This window comes from Antechinus flavipes, chromosome 4 (assembly GCF_016432865.1).
Source record: "Antechinus flavipes isolate AdamAnt ecotype Samford, QLD, Australia chromosome 4, AdamAnt_v2, whole genome shotgun sequence".
NCBI classification, from domain to species: domain Eukaryota; kingdom Metazoa; phylum Chordata; class Mammalia; order Dasyuromorphia; family Dasyuridae; genus Antechinus; species Antechinus flavipes.
This window is the reverse complement of record NC_067401.1, coordinates 17493230-17516543: the sequence shown is the minus strand read 5'-3', so window position 1 is coordinate 17516543 and position 23314 is coordinate 17493230. Positions and strand designations below refer to the sequence as shown.

The 23314-nt window shown below is 50.8% G+C and overlaps 2 protein-coding genes and 1 long non-coding RNA gene across 4 annotated transcripts; 2 read left to right on the top strand and 1 right to left on the bottom strand.

Annotated features, from left to right (window-relative positions):
• The first annotated feature begins 3598 nt into the window (after positions 1 to 3598).
• On the top strand, positions 3599 to 17299 carry METTL27 (methyltransferase like 27). 2 transcript variants are annotated; one of them, XM_051991934.1, is made up of 6 exons: positions 3599 to 5516; positions 6595 to 6718; positions 10068 to 10196; positions 10451 to 10586; positions 10954 to 11046; positions 15488 to 17299. In XM_051991934.1, the coding sequence occupies exons 2-6, from the start codon at positions 6599 to 6601 to the stop codon at positions 15742 to 15744; spliced, it is 735 nt and encodes a 244-aa protein (XP_051847894.1). In that variant the 5' UTR covers positions 3599 to 5516; positions 6595 to 6598; the 3' UTR covers positions 15745 to 17299. The 2 variants fall into 2 exon arrangements, with proteins under 2 accessions (XP_051847894.1, XP_051847896.1); XM_051991936.1 differs by lacking the exon at positions 3599 to 5516 and having other exon boundaries at positions 5548 to 6718.
• A 946-nt stretch (positions 17300 to 18245) lies between these two features.
• CLDN4 (claudin 4) lies at positions 18246 to 20635 on the bottom strand. The gene has a single exon (XM_051991933.1). The coding sequence runs from the start codon at positions 20179 to 20181 to the stop codon at positions 19552 to 19554; it is 630 nt and encodes a 209-aa protein (XP_051847893.1). The 5' UTR covers positions 20182 to 20635; the 3' UTR covers positions 18246 to 19551.
• A 694-nt stretch (positions 20636 to 21329) lies between these two features.
• On the top strand, positions 21330 to 22975 carry LOC127558694 (uncharacterized). Its single transcript, XR_007952962.1, has 2 exons — positions 21330 to 21791; positions 22854 to 22975. It is a non-coding gene; the product is annotated as an uncharacterized LOC127558694 (long non-coding RNA).
• The last annotated feature ends 339 nt before the right edge of the window (positions 22976 to 23314 follow it).

The window sequence follows — 23314 nt, the reverse complement described above, 5'->3', positions numbered from 1 at the left end:
CAATTTCCTCAAGTGTAGAATCACTGATTTTTTTCAGAATGATATTGTGAGGAGCAAATGAAGTAATATTATAAAACACTTGGCACAAATGCTTAAAAAAAGTTTGTTTCCTTCCTTTGTCAAATACCCCAAAGTCACAACAGGAGATAGTTGACTGTCTTGGGGAAAGAGAAAGATTGCAGAAAGAAGACCCGTGTTCCAGGGAATGGCACAATAATCATTTGAGTTGACCTGCCAGCCCTGCCTTCTCCCCGATAGCATCATTATCCCACCCACCCGTCGAGTCCAATCCCTCCTTTGTTCTTTCCCCCACTACAGCTCTGACAAACCTCCCCTGCTTGTTATCGTTGCCCTTTCCTTGCCAACTTCTGCTCATTCCAAGATTTCACACACCTGGAACTATTTTTACAGGACCATCAAACATCTCCACCCAGCATCCCTGACACTGAGCTTTTATCCCCAGCCCAGAGCCTCCACCCTGAGCCTGGAGATCCCTCCCTGACGCTGAGCTCCATCCCTGACACAATCCATCCCTCTATAACACCCAATCTCCACCCCAGACACTAATGCCTTCCCCAGAACTGAGCTCCCTAGTTCCCAGCCCTTGGTTCTCTTTATATTAAATCTCTTCCACGCTCAGGGATCCAGGGACACACAAAGCCAAAAAAAATGCTACATGAATAATTAAATTTCAACTAGAAAACCCCTGAGAACAGCATCTTCACTTAGATGTAAAGGTTTTTAACAAAGAAACTTGGGACTCTTTCCTACTCCGGGATACTTTCTTTAAAGGGGAAGAATTATCAGTGGTAGAGGGAGAGGATCCCACTTAGAAGGATTCTCCAAGAGGCAGGGGGCATCTGCACACAGAGCCTAAAAAGCATGGGAGTTGAGAATCTCCCTGAAAGTTGGAGGTGGAGGGGGGGCATTCTGCTGCCCCCCCAACCTCCATTTCCCCACCCCCTTCTAGATAAAGAAAATCTGGCTACATCTGAGAAATTCTTTTCAAAAAATTTTCCTGATGCATTTTCTCTTCATATCGCAGTCAGATCTGAGAGAACAAAGCCCCTCGGCCCCATCCAGACTGAATCCTTCCTTGTAATCCCCAGAAAAGCTGAGCCAAAAACCTTACACCCTGTCTGAATGTCTGACATGTATATGACACTCAACCCCAGAGGGAGGGAAGGCTTCAGTTTCCGATCCCAGGGAACTTTATTGGTTTAGCTTTTTAAAATAGATTTTTATTGATAGTTTGCTTTTACATCATTTAGATTTCACTGTTTCCTCTCCCTTTTCTATGCTCTTAAAGAGTTATACATTGTCACAAATAATTTCTGATATAGAGACCAAGAGATAGAGGGGTTGGAGAAAAGAGACAGACAGAAAAGAGGGAAGGAAGAGCATGAGGGGGAAGAGATGGAAGAGGAGGGGAGGGAGAGGGAAGAGGAAGAGGAGGAGGAAAAGGAGAAAGAAAGAAGGGGAGGAGGAAAATAATATATCCAAAAAATTTTACATTCTATACAGTGTTTGCTTCCCAAGAACTATCCCATCCCCTATCCAAAGGAAAGAGGAAGATGTCTTCTCATAGCTCTTTCTTTAAACCATATTTAGCCTTTATAATTCTGAAATGAGTTTTGCTTGCTTTGTGGCCATTGTTCCTCGCGTTTACATTTTGTAGTCATTGTGTCTTATTTTCTTGACCCTGAGCACTTCACTTTGATTCAGTTTAGGTGACTCGGTCCATGTTTCTTTGTGTTCCTTCTGTTCATAAAGCACAGTAAGATTTTATTACCTCACACACCACAATTCATTTCTCAATTAATGGGCATTTATTTTATTCCTCGGTCTTTGTCATCACAAAAAAAAATCATAAATATTTGGTATATAGTCTTTTTTAAATTAATGACATCCTTGGGCATTCCTCCTAAAATTGATATCTCTTAAGTCAAAGGGTATGAACATTTTAGCCACTCTGTTTGAATGATTCCAAATTGCTTTCCAAAATGGCCGTATCCCTTTGCACCTCCCCCAATAACCCATGAGTGTGCCTTCCTTTCCACAATCTCTCCAACTTTGACTATTTCTCATCTTTGCTCATCTTCTATCTCTGAAGTGAAGCCTCGAGGCTGTTTTGATTTATTTTTTCTTAGTATTTGTGATTTGGCGTATTCATTTGTGTGATTCTTAACACGGTGAGATTATTTTTATGAGAATTTTTGAACATTTCTCAATTGGGAAATGTTTCGTTGCTCTTTTCAGTGATTTGGAATTCGGCTGACTTTCAGGAATCTCCTCATTCACATTTGTGTTTTCCTCTTGGTATCTAGTGGCTGAGCGTGAAATGGTCTCTATGGCTCTTTTGGTTTTCCATATTTCACTCCGGACCCATTTTACAGACTTGCCCATGTTTCTCCAAATTCCTTATATCTACTTTAGGGATATCAAACTCAAATAGAAACAGAAACCATCAATCCATTCAGAATGATCCCTGCGGGCCACATAATGACTATCAGAGGTTAATAATTAATGTTGAATGATTATAGGCGGATGGCAATATTGACTAAATAATTGGTTAATTCACTGGTATCTATGGTTTCGTTGTATTTTTATTTATTCTGATAAATACTTCCCATTACATTTTAATCAGGTTCCCAGGTTATTGATAGTTTGCTTTTACATCATTTAGATTTCACTGTTTCCTCTCCCTTTTCTATGCTCGTAAAGAGTTATACATTGTCACAAATAATTTTTGATATAGAGACCAAGAGATAGAGAGGGATGGAGGAAAGAGACAGACAGAAAAGAGGGCATTGAGAGGACCAGAGGAAACATGTTTGATGCCTCTGTTCTCCATTGCCCAAGTCACCCTTCATGTTGGGACAAAGGGAGCCATAGCATTGACTTGGGGTTCCCGGTACACGTCTGGCTTGTGCTGCCTATGAGCCGTAAGGCAAACGAGCAGAGGCTGCTGGGGATTTAGAGACTTTGAAAGTGAGGTTGAGTTCTAAAGATGGGGATGGAGAGGAAGGAAAGAGCCACCACAAGGACCTTCAAAAGTAGAGCTGGAACTGAGCGACTGAGTGACTCTTTGTGGGGACACGGCTGACAGCTCAATACCTGACAAGTCTCCCTTCCTGCCTCCATCCTGAGCCATCAACCCCTTCTGCTGGGGCCCAGCTTCCCCTCGGCACTTCAAAGGGCCTGCAAACGACTGAGACCCTCACAGCACAAAGTGACCAAACCAACAAGGGAGCAGACCTGCAGAGGTGCCTTCTGGCCTCCCCAGCTGCCGCCTCGGGGGCTCTGTGCCTTTGTCTGCCTTCAACTGGGATTGTCCCACAGCGTTTAATCCTTTGTCGTGGATCTTACAGAACATCTAGTCCAGCCCTAATTTAGGAAATCCAGAGAGAAATGGCTTACACAGGTAAGAGAGCCAGGATTCAAACCCAGGTTTTCTAACTAAAATCCTATGATTCCGGCACTCCACAGAAGAACACTTCCAGTTCCTTCCCTCACCCCTATTCATCCTACCCCGTCCCACACCCAGACACCCAAGCTAGATTTCTAGGATAAGAGCAAGACTTTGGCTTTTGTGGGATTTATAATAGGAATATTCTGGGTGAACACAATGCTAAGAATGGGGCTCAGCGACCTTAGCATTAGGACTGTGGGTTCAGCCGGGATGGAGGCCCAGCATTGGGATGTTGAACCTAGATCAGCGTGAGAACTATTGGGAGTTTAATGTCAGGGATGGGTGCTCAACAATGGAGGTTTGGATTAGGAGTGGGGTGGATGTCACTGGGAGAAAATATGTTTAACCTATATTGGTGAAGGGAAGGATTAGAACACAAGGTTTTTTTCAAGAGTCAATGTTGAAAAAATTATCCTTGCATATGTTTTGAAAATAAAAAACTTCAATAAAAAAGAAAAGAAAATGATATACACAATGACTACAGCAATACACACTGGGACAGTAAGAGTCCACGGGGCAGAGCAGAACCCAAATCCAGAACTGAACACCGAAGTTATTGCAGCCAAGCCTGGTCCGGAAGAAGAGCCACGAGAATGTATCTGCCGCCATTTCTGCTCACGAGGGGATGATGTAGCTAAGTGCTGCCTGAGCTGCCAAGACCCAGTTGATTGATTGATGGTTGGTTGGTTTTAATAATGGGTTTGGATCTTCTTTCCTTTCTGTTCTTTGTTATAAAGGACAGTTCTCTGGATTACAGAGGAGGAGCGTTTCATTCCAGGATGGGGAATGAAAGGGACAGAAAAACAAAACGTGTAATAAAATAGTGTTAAAGGAACGAGACCGGAGGTGGGGATGGGAGTCAGTGTTAGGAATCAAAACGCGGTCGTAGCCACGGAGACTCGGACTCAGATGTTGGTAAAGATGAACATTCGCTCCCTGGGAAGCGGTCACCGGGGCAACGGGGGCTCAGGGATGCGGCCGGGACCGAGGCATGAGATCAGGGAGAGGGAGCTCGGTGTCTGCGCGGGGATGGCTGCCGAGCCATGGGGGCTCCGTGGCAGGAATGGGCCCCGCTTCCAGGAATGGGGCGTTTTTGTGGTGGTGAAGAAGTGGGCACCGAGGGGATGCCCAGCAACTGAATGAATATGGGACTGTAACGGGAGGCTCCTGTGCTATGGGAAGTGTCAGTGGGATGCTTCCAGAAAACCTGAGAGACCCATGATCTGGCCCAACGGGAACTGAGCGGAACCGAGAGAACTTCCTCCACGGTGACAGTGACCGACGGGGAAGGCTGAGCTACTCCAACCGAGACGATTCCAAAGGCCACAAGATGGGAAACGCTCTCTCCCTTGGGGGAGAACTGGTGAATTCTGGGTACAGACTGAAGTGGACTTTTTAATCTTAAATGTTTCTCGCATTGTGAGTGTCTATGCGTGACTGATATGGAAATGTGCTTTGCGTGGCTTCCCACGTATGAGCAGTTGCTTGCCTTCTTAAGGGGTGGCTGAGGGGCAGGAGAGAGGGAGACAATTTGGAATCAAATTGGTTTTAAATGAATGTCAAGATTTTAAACGTGGCCAGGAAATATTTAATAAAATACATTAAAATATATATTTTACATGTTTAAAAAAGAATGGCCTATCACTGGGGGAGAGGAGGGCTCTCCCTTTAGGTAAAGTTACCTGCTCCGGGGCAAGGATGAAATTCTAAGGGGATCTGGAATAAAGGCTCAGATTACTTTCAAAACAGGGACGCTTGAAGGCTTTAGAGGCCAAAGGAAAGAAGGGAAAGGTCGATCATAAACCAAAGTTGCGAGCATGGGGAGGAGGGGAGAAAGCCTTTCAGCTGATTGGTGAGCATTTTTTAACTAAGGACCAATCAGCTTTCAAAGGGAAGAAGGGGACCGGAGAGGAGAGGGGGAAGGGACCGCTTGCCCTCCACTCCTCCTGCCCCCACCCCGCCCCCATCTGCTCTGACCATTGGCCTGGGTCTGGACCCCTCCTGCCCCACCCCCATTGGACCAGCCGGTTGGGTCAGGTGAGAGGTAAGTAGGTCTCCTCCCCCTTGATTCCCTTGCACCCCTGGGAGCCCAAGCAGCCCCCACAAAGCGCTTCTGCCCCTGCCACCCAGGAAACCTAAAAGAAATGGGTCCTGAGCTCCTCCTCCCTCACACACATTCCCCCAGGCTTCTGGGAAAAGGCCTTTGAAATGGGCTTTAAAGGAAGGGCCACAGTTGGACAGGAGGAGGAGGGGCCCGGGCTGGGGGGGACAGAGAACATCCTAGCTCTGCTGGGGAAAGGAGGGGAGGAGGCGAGACTGACAGGAGAGGGAAGGAAGAGGAGCAGAGGGTCTGAAAGCCAGACAAGGGGAGTCTGAGGGGGATTCTCTGGGTGTCAGAGAGGCCCGGGAACATTGGGACGGGGAGAGGCAGCTGGATGTGGGGGCTGGGCTAAGGAGACACCCTGGTCCTTGCCTCTCACCTTGGCCCTGAGGAAAAGGCAGAGCCCTGGAGGCCGCCCCCAGACCACAGCTATGGGATGAATGAGAGTGATGGAGCCAGGAAAGAGAGACGGGCCCCAAGGGGAGCAGAGAGAGACAGAGGGGAGGCAAAGGCACAGAAAATGGTCCTGAGGGGCCGAACATTCTCCCCCAACCAGGCCGTAAGGGCCCGTTAGTGCCCGCTCACACCCCGGGGGACTGTGCCCGGCCAAATAGCCGAGGACCAGAGCAGTGAGAGCCAAGGGGCCAGAGGGAGTCCGCTCCGACCCAACGAGGCACCTATGGCGCCCCAGAAAGGGAAGGGCTCCCAGAGCCACAAAACCGCCATGGAGAGTCAGGATTCACCTCTAGGCCCTCGGAGTTTTAGCCCCGTGTTCTCTGTGTAACACTCTCCATGGGCCGTTATCCCACTGGTCCTTCTCACCAATGACAGTCAATCTTGGGCTGCTTTTTCATTTGCTAAATCTCAGCCCGCGATGACGCACCTGACTCTCCCAGCTGCAGGTCTGAGCGCCCAGGGAGGGGGATGCTGGGCAAGAGCTGGGGGCTTTGAAACTGGGGCAGACCCTCTCTCCCGAGGGCTCCAGGGCGCTAAAGTGGAAGGTGACCTTTTTATCCCTCAGGAAGATGGCGTCCCCCGAAAGGAGCCTGTCTCAGGTGCAAGCCCGGATCGGCGCCTCCCACGGCATCACCGACCTGAGCCAAAAAATCCACTTCTACGACGGGTGGGCTTCTGACTATGATCAGGTGACCGGGCCATTTCCTCTCCTCCCCATGCACAAGCACATCTTACACACATACACTCACACACACACTCTCACACACACTGACACTCACATATACACACCTTACACACACACACACACACATACTCACACTCACACACACACTCACATACACACATTCACACTCACACACACTCACACTTACACACACTGACACAGACATACACACTCATACTCACACACACACTCACACACACACTCACACACATACTCACACACACTCACACTCACATACACTCACACACACACTGACACTCACATACACACACTCACACACACACTCTCACACACACTGACACTCACATACACACACCTTACACACACACTCACACACACATACTCACACTCACACACACACTCACATACACACATTCACACACACTCACACTTACACACACTCACATACACACATTCACACACACACCTTACACACACACACACACATACTCACACTCACACACACACTCACATACATACATTCACACTCACACTTACACACACTCACACAGACATACACACTCACATACACACACCTTACACACACACTCACACTCACATACACACACTCACACACACACTCACACACATCTGTACATTTTCCAAGCTGCTCTAAAGAGAATGGGGAGAGTTTTTCTCCTCCGATCCCTCAGGAAAATAGGATAGGCTCAGACCCTGTCCTCCGGGAGCCCCTGGTCTGACGGAGGAGAAGCGGCCCCTGCATTTAGGGAGTCTCTGAGGGGGCAACACGACCCTCGCTTTCAGAGACCCCGCGGTCTGACAGAGATGGACCCGGTGCGTTTCGGGAGCATGAAGGCTGCTGGGAGCAGGTGGGAAGGAGAATGATTGCATCAAAAGAAACTTTCCCCTCAGTGGAAACTGGTCCGGCTTGGGGAAGGGGGGTGCTGCACTGAGCTCCCCAAAGTTGCATGTACACAGCAGGTGCTTACTAAATGTTTGTTGAATGCCTATTGAAAACTCAGGATATTCCAACAAAGCACGATCACAATCTGAACATGGACGTTTCCAAATGAAGGCAAAACATGGCCTCAGGAGCTCCTGACTGTGGGACGTCCCCCCGTTCCAGCCCCGAAGCCCCGAGGCCGGGCAGAATCCCCGCTCTGGAGGGCCACACACTCGTGAGGGGGATGCTCGAGGGGGGCCACACGTCAGGGAGATTTCAATATTCCCTTTATTTCACAGGAAGAAACTGAGAGGAAATCTCGTGCAAAATCGCACAGCCGCTAATAGCAGGGGCAATTTGAAGACACCCCCCCACACAGATAACAACATCAGGCACCAATCAGTGCCCGGGAAGGGCTGTCATTGCTGATCGCAGTTATGATAAAAAAAAAAAAAGGTAGAAATTCCAAAGGGCAGAAAGAACTCAGGGGTTCAGACAAATCTTACCGGTTTTTCAGGGCTGCTGGGAAGTAAACAGGGTGACTAAGGTACAAGGATGTGCTCTGGGGAAGCAGAAACAACCACAAGCCTTCATTGCGCAAGCCGGCGGAGAGATGAAATCAGACTCCAGCCCCATCCACCCTCTGGGTCCTGGGAGCCAAAGCTGCAGAAACGGAGGGGGAGAGGCCGGCGGAGCTGCCCAGAGGCCGGCTTCCCCTGTCAGCAGGGAAAGCTGCTCGTTAAATTCCTTCGTGTGTCGCTTTACCCAGGGCTGGGGCACGTCCTGGTCTCCGAAGGCCCGGGACCGAACGACGAGGCGCGAAGCCATCGGCGAGCATTTGTTAGTAAGGACCTACTGTGTGCTAACATTGAAGGGGCAAAGACCAAACCAGCCCCTGCCCCCTCGTACCTCATCCCATCTGACACCTTCTGCTGCCCCCCAGGTGTCTATTAAATATCCCAAACTGGATCTCCCATGGACATTTTCAACCTGAGACGTCCAAGCTGAATTCTTTCTGTTCTTTACTCTTCTTAACTTCCCAAAGTCTTCATGACCCATCTGGGGGTTTTCTTGGCAGAGACCCTGGAGTGGTTTCCCTTTCCCCTCTGCAGCCCATTTTACAGATGGGGACACTGAGGCAGACAGGGGGGAGTGCCCTGCCCAGGGTTATACAGCTGGCGTGTAAGCGTCCAAGGCCAGATCTGACCTCAAGAAGACTTTTTGTGTGTGTGTTTGTATCCCCGCATGTCACCCATATACACCCATATGCAAAAATGTACCCTCAGTCAGGAGCGCCTGCTGTGCCCGGGCCTGACCTGGGAGCCACAGAGACAAAGGAACGTTTCTCGGGGACTTCCCATCCCGCAGGAGCTCCCGCTGTCGCCCGGTCACGAAGCCTCAGCATTTTCTGAGTTAGAAGGCCCTTGGGCACCGGGTCCTGCCCTGTTTTATTAACAGGCGAGGTGGGGCCAGGAAGGTCGGGGACAGTGAGTTCTCGCTGGACATCGTGATCTTTTCCTGCTTTTATGTCCAAACGGCAGAATCATGGTTTCGGAGCTTTTATCACCAAGATGAGGGTTTCTGTGATTCAGAGATAAGGAGGCTGGTTTATAACCTGCATGAGGAGCTCGCCGGCCAAGGGTGGGAAGCATGATGGCCCCTGAGCCCAGGGGAGGGAGGGGGCAAAAGAAGGGCGGAAAACCCCGGGGAGGGGGCGGGGGCTGGGTCTCGGCTTCATCTCTGCCCGGTGGTGACCATTGTCTAAAGGCCTCCATCCGTTTCCTCATGTGTAACACGGAGGCTCCGAGATCCCGAGACCTAAGACTTCGGACGGAAGGATGGAGGATGGAGGCCGGCCTCCCGCTGAGAATTCTGGGAGGGGGAGAGCGCGGCCATGGCTTCTGGAGGCCATTCCCAGAAGCAGAGCCCGCCGTGGTGTGAGCTGCTAGGAGAGCCGCCCGACCATGCGAAAGTGTCAGGAACCAAGCGGCCTCCGTTGTGGGAGGCTCCCCGGCGTCTGGACGGGACTTCCTGGCAGAAGGCTTGTCTCCACGTTCCAGGAGGAAGAACTCGGTGTCCCATAATTATTAGTCATCTGAATTTCTTCCTTGGAAAACTCCCCATTCGTAGCTTTTGGTCACTTATCATTTAGCAGATTGACTTTTATTCTTATAAATTTGAGAAAGTTAATATGTGACAATTGCTCCGTTTAACTTCTCCTGACTCAGTTTTATTTTTTACTATCAACCCATCATCCTTTCCTCAGTCCGAGCTTTTGTTTAAGCCACCCCAGTAATATCATTTTTAAGCGTGCTGATAACATTTCCAATATAAAAGGTAAACATTTTGACTCGCTGAGTCCCCTAACACTGGTGTTGGGGGGTTACCTTTCTGTCTTTCTGTCCCACAGGATGTGGCCGCCCTGGATTACCGAGCTCCCCGCCTGGCTGTGGACTGCCTGGCCTCGGCCTTCCCCTCCAGGCCCCAAGAGGCTCTGCTCCTGGACGTGGCCTGTGGTACTGGACTGGTGGCTGTTGAGGTGAGGGGCCTCTGCTGGTTCTCCCGCCGCAGCTGTTTATCCCCACTGCCCGCCCTTTCCCTCCAAGGTCCGTTCTCCGGACCTTCCTGCCCACCTCATGCCACTGGGAACCTTCCCTGCCCCTCAGCTGTGTCTGTCAGTCCCTCCCCTGGCCCCCAAAGGGACAGACTCAGATTATCCAAGGATGGACTTTCTCCAGGGCTAAGGAGCTCTAGAATGAGAGGGGGGCAATAACAAAACCCGGTTTCCATCAGCTACAGAAGCGGGGATTCTGCAACCTCCACGGAATAGAAGGCAGCAAAAACATGCTGGAGCTGGCCAAGAGGAGGGGCTTGTACCAGCGGCTGAGCCTCTGTGTCCTGGGCCCAGAACCTCTGCCGGCCCCTGCAGGTACGGTCTCCATCGCCGGCCCTCTGCCACCTGAGCGGCCGGTACTAAGCTCTCAGCCCCGAGCCCCCTTCCCTGCCTCTGACACCCACCCAACCCACTGACAAGTGTAGCCACAGCATGAGACTGTCTCCAGAGGGAAGCCCCCGCGGGGGGGGGGGGCCCACTTAGACTGTCTCCTTGGGCCTTGACAGAAGACTCTAGTTACCCCCCTCTCACCCTGGCCATCTTTCCTCAGATCAAGCCCATTCATTTTTCTGGACAAAAAAGGAAAGTCTGCAGGTGAGGGAGCAAACACCTGGGCCTGCGGGATGGGAGCAGGTCCAGGGCCATTAGGGAGGGCTGACCGTCTACCTCGTCCCGGCTGCAGATCGTTACGATGCCGTGATGGTGGTTGGGGCCCTCAGCGATGGGCAGGTTCCTTGCAGTGCAGTGTCTGAGCTCCTCCGCGTCACAAAGCCAGGTGAGCTCTACCAGCCAAACACACCTGAGGGCAGGTCTGGGGCCCAGGGGTAGAAGCACCCAACTGGGCCAGGGCAGACCCCACTAACTGACCACCAGGGCCTAAGGCACCATCCTGAGTTTTCAACTGAACCTCAGAAGTGAAGAGCAAAGGAGGAGATTCCCCGGACCTTCAGGTAATGGCTCTCCATCCCCCGCACCGAGCCCCCATCCCTGACCCGGAGCAAAATCCTCCCTGGTGAGCCCCCATTCCCACCCCCAAGTCCCCATCTCTAGGGGGTAAGGCCTTCTCCAGGAAGCCTTTCCAGGCCCCTCAGTAGGCCGTCCTCCCTTCCACACTGGCCTGTATTTAGAGACCTCATATTTATTTGCATTTAGTCTCTTATTGATTCTGGGTATATGTGTGTGTATGTATATATGTATGTCTAGGCACAGAGACAGGCAGATAACATACAGAGACAGAGAGATAGACAGAGACAAACACAGACACCAAAACAGAGACAGAAGCAGAGGGAAACAGAGGGAGAGACAGAGCAAGAAAGAGAGACAAAGGTACAGAGAGACACACAAAGAGAAATATATACAGGCAGACAGATAACTGAGCTTTGGGCCTCCCTAATTAGAAAAAACTCACTCCTCGAGATTAGAATCATTGTGTCTTTGTGCCCCCGGTCCCTGGCACAGGGGCGGTGTTGAGTCATACACTTCTAGGTGCCCCTGGTTACTTGCCAGAGGAATTTAGGCTTCCTGAAGGCAGGGACTGGCTCAGAGGGAGCCAGACGGGGCAGTGGGTAGAGAGCTGGGCTTGGACTCAGGAAGACAAATTCAAATGTAGTCTCAAGACAGTGTGTTTGACCTTGGACAAGTCATCTACCTCCTACTTCGGTTTCTGCCCATTGTGTGGGGATAACAGCACCTTCCTCATAGAGCGATCGTGAGGGTCAAATGAAAGAAGATGTGTTCATCGTTTCACAAGCCTTAAAACCCTATTAAAATGTCGGCTCTCACGATGAGCCCTGCTGGCTGTTTTTGAAACCCCTGAGCCTACCAGAGTGCTTTCTGGCTGATTGATTGGGAAGCCCAAAGCCTGGGCGGACACATGATTTAGGGGCCAGAGGCCTGAGAGCTCCCTGGTGTCCTGAGGCAGGAACCCACCCATATTCTCCTCTCCCCTTGGTCGGAGAGGACCAGAGCTGGAGTCTGTGCATGGAGCTCCTGAGATTCATCCAGTGTCTCTTCAGATGTGGCCGGGTCAAAAAATATGGGACAACTGGAGCTGGCAGGGAAGGGATTACAGCTCAGGAAGGGAGGCTGATGTAGAATCGTGCTGTTCTTACAATGAGAGATATTATCTTAGGTGAGAGACATATGGGCCCGTGGGGAAAGTGATGATGATTTTGGCTCGCCCAACTCCTAAAGAGATTCTGGGGAAATTGTGAAGGGGGAGAGGAAAAGACCAAGCACTTATTAAATGCCTTGTATGTATCGGGTACGATGATAAACTACACATGAGCATTATGTCAATAGGAGCTCACAACAACCTTGGGAAGTGAGTGTGGTCATTGTCCCCATTTTAGAATTGAGAAAACCGAGACAGACAGAGATTAAGGGACAAATTAAAGGAAGCAAAAGCCCAGAAAAGCAAAGATGGTCAGGAAATCGTGTGTTGATAGTAATCAATCAATCAATCAATTAATGAACAAACAAAAAATAAATGAATGAATGAATAGATGAATAAATGAATGAATAAATAAATAGATTAATAAATAAATGAATGGATAAGTAAATAAATAAGTAGATAAAGGTGTTGGAGACAAGAAGAACTCTCCTAATATTGGGGAGAAATGATGCTTGGTGGGGGAAAGAGTCTATGGAAAGACCCTTCCATGTAGAAGATTGGGAAAGATCAAATATTGCCCAACTGACGAAGCAGGTAACCTACAGCCCAGTTGCAGTTAACTAGAGAAATATTTGCACTGGTTACTAACATCTGGTTTTTAAAATCTTCAGTTAGTTTATTGACATTCTGGTCCTGCCCCATAATAGACCTGTGGAACCTTATTTTGATTTGGTTGAATCATGGGCATTAAGAGCTGAAAAAGAACATTTAAGATGACCCAGTTCAGTGACTTTCTTTTATAGACAAGGAAACAGAAGCCTAGGCAGGACAGTAAACGACTTGTCCGACATCGCAGAACTAGTGACAAGGAAGCAAAAGCTGACGTCTCTCGATTCCTATTATTCCACACTAGATACTGAATGCTTGCCTTTCCAATTGTTTATAAATATTTTTGTTGGTGATTAGTCATGTCCAACTCTACGTGACCCATTTGGGTCAGAGGTAATGGTGTGCTTCCTAGTTCCTTCTCCAGCTCATTTAACAGATGAGGAAACTGAGGCAAACAGGGTATAAAGAACCACAAGGATGGTCTATCAGAGGCAGCGGTATTTGAACTCGGGTCTTTGGCTCCAAAGTCAGTATCTTCTTTAGGTACAAGATGCCTTTTTAGCTGAGTGTAGTATTGTAAATGCCACTAAAAATGGTATCCCCAGCACCCCAGAGGACCCAAGCTCTGCTGCTTGTACCTGGCTGGCCTGGGCAAGTATAACAGTAGTTTACATTTGTACATTGCTTTTAACAAAAATTGCAAAACACCTTACAAATACCTCATTTGATCCTCACAACAACCTTAGGAAATAAATGTTATGATTATCCCCATTTTAGATGAGGAAACGGAAGCTGGGAGAGGGGAAGGATCCGCCCAGGATCACACAGCAACTAAGTGTCTGGACTCAAACCCAGATTTTCCTGAGACCAAATGCAGAGTTCTCTCTGCTACACTTATTTTTCTCTATTTTTTCAAATTCTATGTTATTTTCAGTTCCAAATTTTCTCCTTCCCTCCTTCTCCTCCTCCAGCTGTTGAAAAGGTTGAAAAAAGATTACTAATATGTATGGTCATACAGAATGAATTTTCATATTAATGGAAGGAAGGAAGGAAGGAAGGAGGGAGGGAGGGAGGAAGGGAAGGAAAAAAGGAAGGAAGGAAGGAGGAAGGAAGGGAGGAAGGGAAGGAAGGAAGGAAGGAAAGAAGAAAGAAAAGAAAAGGAAGGAAGGAAAGAAGAAAAGGAAGAAAAGAAGAAAAGGAAGGAGGGAAGGAAGGAAGGAAGGAAGGAGGAGGGAAGGAAGGAAAGAAGAAAAGGAAGGAAGGAAGGAACGAAGAAAAGGAAGGAAGGAACGAAAAAAGGAAGGAAGGAACAAAGAAAAGGAAGGAAGGAAGGAAGGAAGAAAAGGAAGGAAGGAAGGAAGGAAGGAGGAAGAAAAGAAGGAAGGAACAAAGGAAGGAAGGAAGAAAGGAGGAAGGAAGGAAGGAAGGAAGGAAGGAAGGAAGGAAGGAAGGAAGGAAGGAAGGAAGAAAGAAAAGGAAGGAAGGAAGGAAGGAAGTACTTTGACAACTGTTTAGTAAATCTGCAGGTATTCCGTAGTGAGTTTTCTGGATTCTCACCAGAAGCCAACAAGCTGCTCCTACATGCTAAGTGATACTCCCTAAAAGCCTTTGGTTAATGGCCCAGGTGGCTTATGGTACAGCTTCAAGACTTTTTGCACACCTGATGACCAGGTGTTGGCCGGGGTATCAGCATTGGGAGGCTGGAGTTAGGGTGCTGGGAATCCCACGAGACCAGTATTGGATCTACTGAGCTAAGTGCAGGAGTGGGGAAAGGCAGCAGGTGAGCCATTTCCTTATCTCTAATGTGCCCTCCTGATTTCCCTTCCATCCCATTTCTTCTGGCCATTTTACCTTCCCCAACTCTCCAAGTCTAATCTTTTGTAAATGGCTTTTGTGAGGAAGTGAGATAAGGGATGGATTTGGAATGAAGGGACCTGGATTCAAATCAAATCAAAATTGAAGTTTTCCCACTTACTTAAGCAAGTGTCCTTACCTCTCTGGGCCCTTGATAAAATGAGAGGCTTGGTGGGGTCTTCATGCTGTTTCCTGAAGTCTCACTCTCTCTAGAAAGATAATTTCACAATGGTTAGGGCCGTGCTATTGGAGTCAAAACACCCAAGCTTAAGACCTTTATACCGCATCCCTTATACACCTGTGAGCTGTGAGGTTGGGCCTGTGTGATCTGGCCTCTCTGGGCCTTGTTTTCCCCATCTGGATGATTCGTCTCTCAGTTCCCTTCCAGCTCTGTTTCCCCCTCTCTGGGAAGCCTCCCTGACCACCTACCGACACCTCCTTCTACTCTTGTGAACCACAGACTTGGGAGAAGGTCTTGTTTTGTGACCTATTTCATGGGATCCTCGTCTCGCGAGCTCCAAGAGACCAGGCTCCCACTGGGCAGCTTAGGGTCGGACACACAAGGGAAAAGCTATGTCCTAGTGGGAGAGGGGGCTCAGAGAGCACTGAGTGCCCCTTCTCCCGCCTTCTCTCCCTTCAGGGGGTCTGCTGTGTCTCACCACCAGAGCCAACCCTTCAAACCTGCCCTATAAAGAGGCCCTGGAGGCAGAGCTGGCCAGGCTGGAGCAGGCTGGGGAATGGAAGCGAGTCGGGGTCCACACTGTGGATCAGTGGGAACTGGCTACGTCGGAGCAAGAGGCGGCAGGCTTTTCCAGCAGCAGCCCGGCCTTCATCTCCGGGGTCATCTATCTCTACTGTAAGCAGGAAGCTCCCCCGGCCAAGGCCCGGGGAGTCTAGGAAGACTACAGGCCGCCGGTCAGACATCACTTCCAGAGCCTAGTACATAGTAGGCGCTTCATAAATAATGATTGATGCTTCAACTTGATTTTTCTCATCTGTAAAATGGGGACAGATCAATCCTGCACTGCTCCCTCAGGAATATCTGCAAATATGGTGAATTAAAAGAGGAAACCAGCTTGAAAAGTTAATGGCAAAAAGAAAAAAGTGATAGTCTACGCATTGGAGAACTAATTATTTGTCCTTAAAAAGAAAAGCTAAGTCGAATCCAGGTCCTCAGACTCCAAATCCCAGGGCATGGGTCCCACTCATTCTGAGTCTCAGAGAAAGGAATTGCTCAAGCCTTAGATAATTTGAACCCTAAGTCACCCCGCTCCAAATTCAGCATTATTTCCACTTCACCCTCCTGATCCCATCTCATTAAATGACTCAGTTTTATAAATAAGCAAACATACTTCTGCTGATCAAATAAATCATCCACCTCAAACCCACTTCTGACTATTGTCCAAAGGGACACGTCGTCGCCGCCATTGAAGAAAGAATTAAAAAGCTTTCCTGACTTCATAGAAGCCTTTGGTCCTCAGGGATTTTCTCCGCCAGTGGATAATAATAGGACAACTGCTCTGATGTGAGACCTGGGTAATTATTTGGATGTTGGGAGGAGGGAGAGAACAGGGCGAGGAAGCTCGCTGGGTTAAGGCCCTGGGTTTATAAAGGAGGGAGGGAAGGAGGGAGGGAGGCAGGAGGCCACAAGTGATGGCAGGGCGAGGGGAGGCTGTGAGAGCTCAAATCCACAGGACTTGGCAACGTGTTGGATGCGGAGGTACCAGAAGTGCTGCCAAGAATGCTTCCCCCCCCTTTCTTCCCCACTCCCCCCTTTCTCCCACTCATCAACCCCTCTGGCCCCAAGCCAGGAGCTGGCTTCTCGGGCCCCTTCTTAATCTCCTGGCCAAGAAGGATTTTTCTGAACTGTTCCGTTTCAGAAATCCCTAACAACCCCCTCCGGGCAAAACATCCCAGATTGGGGGGAAGGGGAGACGTCTGGTCAAAGGGCACTGAGGGGGGGACGTGCTGGAACTCTCCTTCCTGGGTGGGACTCCCCCTCCCCCTCCCCAGCCCATCCCCAGCCATCTGCCCTCTCATGCACACCTGGTGATTCAGACCCATTCATCCAAAAACAGAGCGGGGGACAAGTCTCCAGAGCCTGGGAGACTGACCCATGAACCCTCCCGAGAGCCTTTGGGATTCCAGACAGCCTCTCAACCACTGACTGGTCCAAGCTTCTCTACCTTTCTCGGGATTGGTGAATTCAAAAGCAGAAGGAGCTTATTCCTTCTAGGTTAGCGTTTCAATCTCCCTAAATAGCCCTTGGAAACTGTCCAGGGGTTAGGGGCTCCGCCTGGACAGCTCCCGCCTTCCACAGTCAGACTCCGGGAGCGCTCCGATGCCAGTAAAACAAAACAAAACACAGACGTCTTTTTGTATTTTTTTAATGAGGGATTATGTCCATACGATTGGTAGATTATTCAATAAACCCATAGTTACCTTAGTTCCAGCTGGGTGTGGTTGTCTCTGTTCCTTAATCTACAGAATCAATGCACCCCACCCATCCCGGACGGTTTTTATCCTCAGAAACCTGAGCCCTGAGCTCCGTGGCTTTGACCTTGGAACCCTCATGCTGTATTCTCTGTCTCTGTCTCTCTCTGTCTCTCTCTCTCTCTCCCTCTCCCTCTCTCCCTCTCCCTCTCCCTCTCCCTCCTTCTCCCTTTCTGTCTCTCATCCTCATTTTCTCTGTCTCTTTCTGTCTATCTCTCTCTGTCTGTCTCTCTCATTCCCAATAGTTAGTACTTTTTCCAATAGTGAGCTTGACACCTTCATACAAAGTTCCTTTTCCCAGAACTGAGCCCCCATCCCCAAGTCCTCCGTCCCAGGGGGCAGGAACCTTTTCATTACTTTTCATGAAGCTATCCAGGGGGTCAACAGAAACCCTCAAGCACATTCTTAAAGCCCTCTCCCCCTCATCATTCGTTCTTTTGATCTGCCACCCGTGGATACACCTGACACACCTGGAGTGTGGCTTGATGGGACTTGATGGTTTCTAAGGTTCCTTCAAAGTAACAAACAAAAAACAAACCAAAAAACCCAACCTGTAATTCTATAACTCAATGAAGACAGAATTGAAGGAGTTTAGCTCCCAGGATAAGGGAACATGAGAGAGAGAGAGAGAGAGAAAGAGAGAGAGAGAGAGAGAGAGAGAGAGAGAGAGAGAGAGAGAGAGAGAGAGAGAGAGAGAGAGAGAGAGAGAGAGAGAGCCAGAGCCCATATCTGACAGACCCTGGAAGCCTAGATTCCAATCCCAAATCTCATCTACTTGGGTCATGCCAGACAGCTGAGATCCAGATTGTCCCACGAGGCCCCCAGATCGGTTCTCCCTCTCCTAACTCTTCCTCTCACCTCCATCCCATTCACCCTCAAATTGAAATCAGAGAGCCAAGCAATGCTTCCATGTACAAGACCACTTTATTGTAGAAAATAATAATTACAATTTATGGTTTTATTTTTAATTACAAAACAGAAATATCATCCTTAGGCAGGAAAGCTGCCCCAAACCATGGGGGGAAGGGGAAACAGAGAAATGCCCCTTCATCTGCACTCACTCCTCCCCAACCCACCCAAATTCTTTGGTAGGGCCAAGTCTTGGCTTCTTGAGACCATCTTCTCCATCTTCTGCCTGGCCCTGCTGTCCCCCCCCCCCAGGTTCTAAAGCTGAGTTGTCCTGAGATGGAGAGAAAAGTTGAGGGAGACCAGATATTCTGGAAAGCCCCTCTCCCCATTTGTTTGTCCTGAGAATTTTGCAAACGAAAACAGGAGAGAGCAGGGAGGAGACAACCGGAGCCTGCCTCACTCACCCACATCCCAAACCAGTTTGTCCCTCTGTCAATCCTCCCACCCTAAACCAGTTGGCCCGCTTTGAGGCTCCTGTCACTAGTTGGGGGAAGGGGCTGGGCCACCCTCCATCATCCCCTGTCTCTCCAAGATGCTGGGAGAGCCGCTGGTCTGAGTGAGTGGGTGGGCTCCCCGCTTCCTCAGAGACCCAACTACTCCTAGAGGAAAGTGCAACACAAAAGGGAGAAAGGGAGAGAGGGGCTCAGGGAGGATTGGGAATAGGTTGGAGGACAAGTGCCCACCTGTGCACACACACAAGCACACGAGCTCCAGGAGGGAACCAGCGGGCAGGGACAAAGAACCCCTGGCCAAAAGACTGAGCCAGCTCAGCCAGATCAGCAGCTCCATCTCTTCTCTTCCAGGAGCCCCCAGGCAGGAGAATGGCTCCTCAGCCAACTCTACCGACAGCTCTTCCTCTTTCTCTTTCTGGGAAACTGCGGGACCAGCTCCAGTTCCCTGGAAAGGGGGGGGGGCTCCCTCCCACCCGCCAGCCCAATCCCACCGAGTTTCTCTGCAGAGGAAGCCCTAGGTTTCCAGGAACCCCAGAAGGAGTCGGGTGAGGGACTTTGGGAGAGAAGGGAGGAGCTGGGGAAGCGTCCCACCCGGAACAGGTGGCATTCCCCACACACACGCCAAACCGACTCCCCCTGACCCTCCCCAAACTCCTAGGGAGACGCACAGGGTTTGGGCCGGCGGCTGCCCAGGAGAGCGTCCCATCTCTGCCGTTGCTAGGCCCAAGGGGTCAGGGAGAATGGAAAAGAAAGTCCGTCCAGGTAGAGTCCAGGAAAGGGGTGGGGGTGAGGAAGGGCAACGTCTCCGGCACCGCCCCGGCCCCTTCAGTCCAGTGTCCCCCGGCGCTTCCTACACGTAGTTGCTGGTGGGGGCAGAGCGGGCCGCGGTGTACTTGGCCGAGTAGGGCTTCTCGCTCCGAGGGGGGCAGTTGCAGCAGAGCAGAGCCCCTCCCAGCAGGAGCAGGCCCGAGGCGGCCCAGCCGATGTACAAGGAGGCGCCCATCTCCCGCTTCTGCCCGGAGGCCACCAGCGGGTTGTAGAAGTCCCGGATGACGTTGTGGGCCGTCCACGAGGTGGGGATGAGGAGGAGGAGGCAGGCCAGGATGAAGACCACGCCGGCCACGATCATGGTTTTGGCCTTGGACGTCTCGTCCTCCACGCAGTTGGTGCACTTGCCCCCCACCAGGGCCAGGAGCACGCCGAGGGCCGCCACGATGATGCAGATGATGACCAGGGCCCTGGCGGCCTGCAGGTCCTGGGGCAGGGCCAGCAGCGAGTCGTACATCTTGCACTGCATCTGGCCCGTGCTCTGGACCACGCAGCTCATCCAGAGCCCCTCCCAGATGGTCTGCGCCGTCACGATGTTGCTGCCGATGAAGGCCGTCACGCGCCACATGGGCAGCGCGCAGGCCAGCATGGAGGCCAGCCAGCCCAGCACGGCCAGGGCGATGCCCATCACCTGCAGCCCCATGGACCCCATCCTCTCGGCCCGAGAGGGAGCGGCGAGCGGGGGAGCGCGGCGGAGGGGCTCGGGGCCGACGGCTCTGCGGAGGGAAGGCCGGGGGCGGAGGGGCGCGGGCTCTCCGAGCTGAGGCTCACGGAGGGAAGGCCGGGGGCGGAGGGGCGCGGGCTCTCCGAGCTGAGGCTCACGGAGGGAAGGCCGGGGGCGGAGGGGCGCGGGCTCTCCGAGCTGAGGCTCACGGAGGGAAGGCTCTAGCTCCGGCAGGTGCGACAGGTGAAGCTTCCCGCCAGATGTTGGCAGTTATAAGGCTTGAGGGTGTGGCGAGGGGAGGGAGGAGGAGGAGGCGGGCTTTCGACCCGGGCCTCCATCTGACCAGTTCCTCGGGATTCCTGCCTCCTTTACTTTCGGTCCCCCGGTCAAGGCCCCCGGGAGGAGACTCGGGCCGTGACTCACTGGGCCTGACATCCTGGAGAGTGAGTCTCGGAGGAAACTGAACTCTCCCTTCCAAGTCTCGGGGTGCTGAGGGCAGATCCGAGACAGCTCTGAGTCAGCTCCCCAGCCCCCAGCCGGGGGGGTGACTCCCCGAGGGCAGGAGGGAGCCGGGGAAGGGGCGGGGGGGAGCCCGGGGCCAGCGCCTGCCCCGCTCCGAGGCCCCTCTCCCACCCCGGTGTCGGTTAAGGTGGGGCGTGCAAGGCCCCCGGGGGAGGGAGGCTGCTTGTGCGGCCGTCAGCCCGATTCCAAATAACAATAACAAAGATAATTAGGCTGATCGCCATCGCGCCGGGTGTTGCTGGTCCCCGGGGCAGCCACCTAGCCGGCCTCAGCACTTAGCCCACGGACGGGCGCCGGAACTGGGCCTGAACTCACTAGGAGGCCGCAACTCCCCCGCCCCCTTCAAAAGGGCAGGAACTGAGCGAATCCCTCGGATCCTCCGGCCCACTTTCTCTTCTCACACAAGGAGGGCTTTAAAAGTTCTTACTGGACCGGCCGCAGGGGATAGAGCCCCAGCCCCGAAGTGCGGAGGACCTGAGTTCAAATGCGACCTTAAACACTTAACACTTTCCTGGGCAAATCACTTAACCCCAATTGCCGCAGGAAAAAAAAAAAAAAAACACACTTTTTTTTTTTTTTTAAAGTTCTTACTGAACTGCATGTGGGTGGGGAAAGGGGGTGTCTCTTACAGGAGCAGTTTTCCCGGAGGGTATTGAACATTCTGTCCATAAATTTAAAACTGGGAGGGTTCTGGGAGGCCTGTGTTTTACAGATGGGGAAACTGAGGCTCAAAAGGAAAGACCGTTTGCCTAAGATGAGACAGCTGGAGAGGCAGAAAAATCTGGGTTCTGGTTGGGATTCGGATCCCACGGGGGAACAATTGAGAGGACCAGATTAACCATCTGGAGGACAGCCCCTTTGCTGTGTTGCTCCTCAATATCTGGGCCAAGTCTCTTCATCTCCTTCTGCCTCCGTTTCCTCATCTGTATAATCCTAAATTTGCACTGAATAACATCTAAAATCTCTTCCAGTTTTAAGTCTGCGAAGAATACTTTAGAAGCAGATTCCCAGAGCTCTTGGTCTAAGACTGGAAATAAGCAATTACCTAAATAACTAAAGGAAGTTGAGTATGATAAGTGACAGGAGAAATCAATAAAGGGAAAAGTTCTATTGTAGTGGGAGTGGGGGGCATCAGAGAAGGCTTCCTGTAGGAGGTGGCCTTAGAGCTGGACCTTGAAGAATATTGCTAGAAGGCAGAAGACACCCTTGGCAGAGGAAGCAGCAAAAACACCAAAGTAGGAATTCACAGGGTGTGTCCCCGACACAGGGAGGAGTTCATTAAAGCACAGGGCAAAGTGTGGGGGAGTGGGGTGAGATAAGGCTGGTGCCAGCCTGGGGAGTTTGGTTTCTTCTTTGCTTTAAGGAAATTAGTCTGGAGGCAATGAGGAGGCCGGTTGGAGGAGGGAAAGACTGAAGGTTGGGAAACCAATTAGGAGTTTCTGCAATAGGCAGATGGGAAGTAATGAGGGCCCGGATGACTGTGTTGGCAGTGGGAACAGAGAGGAGAGCATAGAGGCAATAAACATTAGGAAGGGGGGGAAATGGACGGTTTTACTGCTGCCTGGTTGAGTCGGTCAAAGTGTGGAGAAAGGTGATGTCTTTGAGAGCCAATCTGGACAGGACAGAGGGCAGTGACCATTATAGTGTAGAGCAGGGGTCCTCAATCTGCGGCCCGTGGGCCAGATGCGGCAGCTGAGGACGTTTATCCCCCTCACCCAGGGCTATGAAGTTTCTTTATTTAAAGGCCCACAAAACAAAGTTTTTGTTTTTACTATTGTCCGGCCCCCTACTTAAACTGGCCCCCTTGAACTTGAACTGGCCCCCTACTTAAAAAGTTTGAGGACCCCTGGGAGTAGGGGAAAGAAGGAAGGAAGGAAGGAAGGAAGGAAGGAAGGAAGGAAGGAAGGAAGGAAGGAAGGAAGGAAGGAAGGAAGGAAGGAAGGAAGGAAGGAGGAGGAAGGAAGGAAGGAAGGAAGGAAGGAAGGAAGGAAGGAAGGAAGGAAGGAAGGAAGGAAGGAAGGAAGGAGGAAGGAAGGAAGGGAGGGAGGGAGGGAGGGAGGGAGGGAGGAAGGAAGAGAGGAGGGAGGAACTTAGGCATCCCCATGATGAACTAAGAAGAAGGGATGTGCTTTTTGTAGGTTCCACATCCAGCTGTTGAGAAACATGACCAGATGTTTAGAGGCAAAAGAAAGAAGAGCAGTGGGCAGCCCATGGGCAAATTCGTGCTGATCCCAGATAGAATAAAAGATCTCTGAGAAGACTTTTATTGTTATATCTATATTGACGGGTCCTAATACACGGAAGGCACCTAATAAATACTTGTTGACTGATTGTTGCCTGAGGATGATGTTCAGCCACCTAAAAGGGGTTCCCAGGCATTATTAGCTGCCCTTCTCTCTGCCCTACTAAAAGTGGTGTGTAGGACAGTAAGAAAAGAGCTGATTTTGGAAAAGCAGGGATCTGGGTTTAAATTCCACCTGCTCCTTAAATACCCCTGATCCTAGACAAGTAGTGTTACTTCTTCCTGGGACCTAAGTCTCCTCATCAGTCAAATGAGATGGCTGGGCAAGCTAGCTTGCAAATTCCTTTCCAGCTTTAG

Excerpts from the sequence above, each read along its gene's own strand:
- METTL27 (XM_051991934.1), top strand. The coding sequence starts at position 6,599 with ATGGCGTCCCCCGAAAGGAGCCTGTCTCAGGTGCAAGCCCGGATCGGC. Across the intron at positions 10,197-10,450 it reads CTGGACTGGTGGCTGTTGAG|CTACAGAAGCGGGGATTCTG; the intron begins GTGAGGGGCCTC and ends GGTTTCCATCAG. Across the intron at positions 10,587-10,953 it reads ACCTCTGCCGGCCCCTGCAG|ATCGTTACGATGCCGTGATG; the intron begins GTACGGTCTCCA and ends TCCCGGCTGCAG.
- CLDN4 (XM_051991933.1), bottom strand. The coding sequence starts at position 20,181 with ATGGGGTCCATGGGGCTGCAGGTGATGGGCATCGCCCTGGCCGTGCTG.